This window comes from Eimeria mitis, genomic scaffold, assembly GCF_000499745.2.
Source record: "Eimeria mitis Houghton genomic scaffold, Emh_scaff770, whole genome shotgun sequence".
In the NCBI taxonomy this organism is placed as follows: Eukaryota; Apicomplexa; class Conoidasida; order Eucoccidiorida; family Eimeriidae; genus Eimeria; species Eimeria mitis.
Window position 1 is genome coordinate 12047 of NW_013575651.1, and position 3572 is coordinate 15618.

Genomic DNA, 3572 nt, shown 5'->3' on the forward strand with positions numbered 1-3572 from the left:
TCGGCAAATATTTGTTTGGTGGGGAGAATTTCAGCCTTGTGGTGGCGCAAAGTAACTGCGTTTGCGACGATGAGTTGTGCTGGAGTTTCTGTGGCGCTCGGGATCGAAGAAATCCTGGCAAGGGCATTAAATTGCTCCAACACACTTCTTGAAACATCAATACTTGCACATTTGGGCTTAGAGTGTCTGCGGCGTTCGCTGTTCTGCAGGGCAAACTGCTGTGTGCCTCGACGAAATCAACGATGCACGCGAAGCCGCCGGACTGGCACGCTTTGTAACGGGCAACAGTGAAGACCTAGCGTGGCCTAAAACAGGCAGTGAGGAAACGAAACAGCAAACCAATGCGTGGGATCCTGTTTGTAAAGCCCTGATAGAAGTAAGTGTCCTTCATCGCGTCATCTCTCGTTCGTCCTCCTCTCCCTACTACATGCTGTCTCATTTCTTCATATATCTGTGCATTTTTCATTTCAGGACGACTCACAAGAACCGGAAGAGAGCCCCGCTTCAAGCGAATTTAAAAGTGGCACGTACGCCTTCATGGCCTTGGAATCAGAGACGCCCGACTGCGCCGCCGCAGTAAGCCACTGGAAGGACGCCGCCAGCAACTTCACTACAATCCCTCCGGCGAAGACTGAAGAAACGGATCTTTACGACAAACAGCAGAACGTTTCCTTTATTGCTCTGTACAACCCTTCCAACGATGCCGCTGCTGACTGCCGAGTCGTTACCTGCACTCTACCGCCAATTTCCGGACCCGTAGCATTCAACATCCGGAAAGCTGCGGAAGAGAAGAAAGGCTATGCTCTACTGTGCATGACCACACCTGATGCACTTAAAGACGAGAAGGTTCCCTTCACGTAAGGCGGAAACCACTTCCTGCAAAACGCTACTTGTGTAGATGGCTACGCTTGTGGATGCGAAGACAGTTGTGTCTGTTATTCGTCTGCTGGTATGTTGCACACAGGGACGACCAGTGGAACAAGATCAAGGCATCCATCACAGGTTCAGCCTCTGCTGTTGCTCCGAGTTTGCTTGCCGTGGCCATTGCGGCCCTTGGCTTGGTTGCCCTTTAAAGCAGTGATCTCTCCGTGGCACCCAGCTGCTGCTGATAGTATTCAGGAAACCCGCGCACCGCAGTGTTTTATTTGCATTTGCCTTCCTTCGGAACAGACACTCTGACTGGCGTGTACAGCTTATGCAGGTGTTCTCTTCCCGCTGCATCCATAGGACTGCGGCTATGGAAAGCTTTCAACGCACGCCCTCTATAGACTGCTTGTGCCTGTTGGATTTGCGCTGCATGCGCCACTAGTTGACAGGCATTATCAACACTTTTCATATCGATGGGCAGCAAATTCTTGCCTCTATCGGCTGCTTTTGTTGCACTGACAGGAGTCCTACGTACTTCTTCTTTTTTCTGGTGGAATTGAGCTCCATATTGACTCTCCCGTTGTCTATCCAGCACATCGTGCGTCGGCACATCCCTGCGCAGGTGTTTCCGCGCAAGTGTGCATGCATAAAGCCCTGCAGGCATGCGTGTTGCGGACGAGAGCAGTACGTCTAGCGACCAGCAGCATTTCGCACATTTCAGGCTGGGGAAGTGCAGAGGGGAAGCTGGAGTGTTTGATAGGAGGATGGCCTCCAGTAGCTTTTCGAGTTTCTGCAATCCGGCGCAGAAGACGTGAGAGCATCGACGGAGGGCAAGTCGCCCCGATGAAGGGGCAGCATAAAACCATACATTTCCTGGGCCACGGCCAGGAGGGCGGCGAGACACAGTTTCAACGCAACACAAACTCATAAGGTTCATAAATGGCTCAACTACCTTATAAGGAGTTGGTACATTGACAGAACAACATTAATCGAGCACGAGGGACATCGAACCTCAGCATCCCGGATTCACCCAGAATGGCAAGGATTTCCCGCTGGGGTTTCACGTCACGTTGAGCGGCGGTAGGGGGCACTGTGTAGACAATAATTATTGAATTGCCTCATTGAAGTATTTTTAACAACGACGAGGTCGTAAACTCAACTTCAGCGAATAAGCAAAATGACCCCACGCCGGACGGTATGGGCCAGTCCCAGTCCGCTCCCTCGGCACATCCTCCTGCAGGCACACTGCACAGCATATTGGCACGTCTGCATTTGAAGCCGCTTAAATTTTCCCCCTTTCTTCTCTTTTCCTCTTTGACACATTCAATTTCTACACCGTAAACATGGCGGCCCTCAAACTTTTTTCCCTCGCCTCTGCGTCTGTGCTCGTGATGGCTAACGCTGTCCATCAAAACGCAAAGCAAAGCCCATTGACAACGAGAGCAGTAACCGCAACCTACACTGTAAATCTTGGTATGTCTGCGAATACTTGTTTGCTGGGGAGGGTTTCAGCCTTGTGGTGGTCCAAACCAATTGCACTGGAGGCGATGAGTTGCGGCGGAGGATCAGTGGTGCTTGGAAAAAAAGAAGTCCGTCGAATGGCATTAAATGGCTGCAACACACTTTTAGAAGTATCAGTATTTGTACATTTGGTCTTAGGATGTCTGCATCCTTCGTTTTTCTACAGGCACCGCTGGTGTGTGCCTCGACGAAATCAACGCTGCACGCGAAAAAGCTGGACTGACACACTTCAAAGAGGCCAGCGACGGAGAACACCAGTTGCCTAAAGCCGAAGTAGAGGAAACCGATTCGCCGCACACTAGTCCCTGGGATCCTGTTTGTAAAGCTCTGATAGAAGTATGTGTCTTTCATTGTAGCCTCCGTACTCAGTCTTTCTATCTCTACTACAGGTTGTCTCACTTCTTTAGCTTTTTTATCGGTGCGTTCCCATCTCAGGAAGAAGCAGAAAAACCACAAGAGTCCCGCGAATCAAATGGATTTAACAGTGGCACATACGCCTTCATGGCCTTGGAATCAGAGACACCCGACTGCGCCGCCGCAGTGAACCACTGGAAGGACGCCGCCAGCAATTTCACTACAATCCCTCCGCCAAAGAAGAACGAGCTGAACCTCTACGACAAACAGCAGAACGTTTCCTTTGTTGCTCTGTACAACCCTTCAAACAATGCCGCTGCTGACTGCCGTGTTGTTACCTGCACTCGACCGGCAGCTTCCGACAACTCACCATCCAACTTCCGGAGTACTGCGGAAGAGAAGAAAGGCTATGCTCTACTGTGCATGACCACACCTGAAGCACTTAAAGACAACGAAGCTCCCTTCACGTAAGTTGGCAACCAATTCCTGCAAAACGGTACTTGTGTAGATGGTTACGCTTGTGGATGCGAATACAGTTTTGTCTGTTATTCGTCTGCTGGTATGTTGCACACAGGGACGAGCAGTGGAACAAGATCAAGGCATCTCTCACAGGCTCAGCCGCTGCTGTTGCCCCGAGTTTGCTTGCCGTGGCCATTGCGGCCCTTGGCTTGTTGGCCCTTTAAAGCAGTGATATCTCCGTTGCACCCGACTGGTGCAGATACTATTCAACCAAAGCAGCGCTCCGCAGTGTATTATTTATATTTTCCTTCCTTCAGAACAGACACTCTGAATGGCGTGTACAGCTTAAACAGGTGTTTGCCTTCCGCTGC

General features: G+C 50.7%; 2 protein-coding genes across 2 annotated transcripts in view; both read left to right on the plus strand.

Annotated features, from left to right (window-relative positions):
* The window catches only part of EMH_0021740 (SAG family member), a gene marked incomplete at both ends in the record, with an annotated part of 2943 nt that extends 1870 nt beyond the window's left edge, over positions 1 to 1073 (plus strand). The window contains 3 exons of the mRNA XM_013501836.1: positions 210 to 376; positions 472 to 857; positions 965 to 1073. Of these exons, the coding sequence (XP_013357290.1) occupies positions 210 to 376; positions 472 to 857; positions 965 to 1073 (662 nt within the window). The remainder of the gene's footprint in view (positions 1 to 209; positions 377 to 471; positions 858 to 964) is intronic.
* A 1137-nt stretch (positions 1074 to 2210) lies between these two features.
* EMH_0021750 (SAG family member) lies at positions 2211 to 3425 on the plus strand (the record flags this gene model as incomplete). Its single annotated transcript, XM_013501837.1, has 4 exons — positions 2211 to 2340; positions 2555 to 2724; positions 2824 to 3209; positions 3317 to 3425. The coding sequence occupies 4 exons, from the start codon at positions 2211 to 2213 to the stop codon at positions 3423 to 3425; spliced, it is 795 nt and encodes a 264-aa protein (XP_013357291.1).
* Between the last annotated feature and the right edge of the window lie 147 nt (positions 3426 to 3572).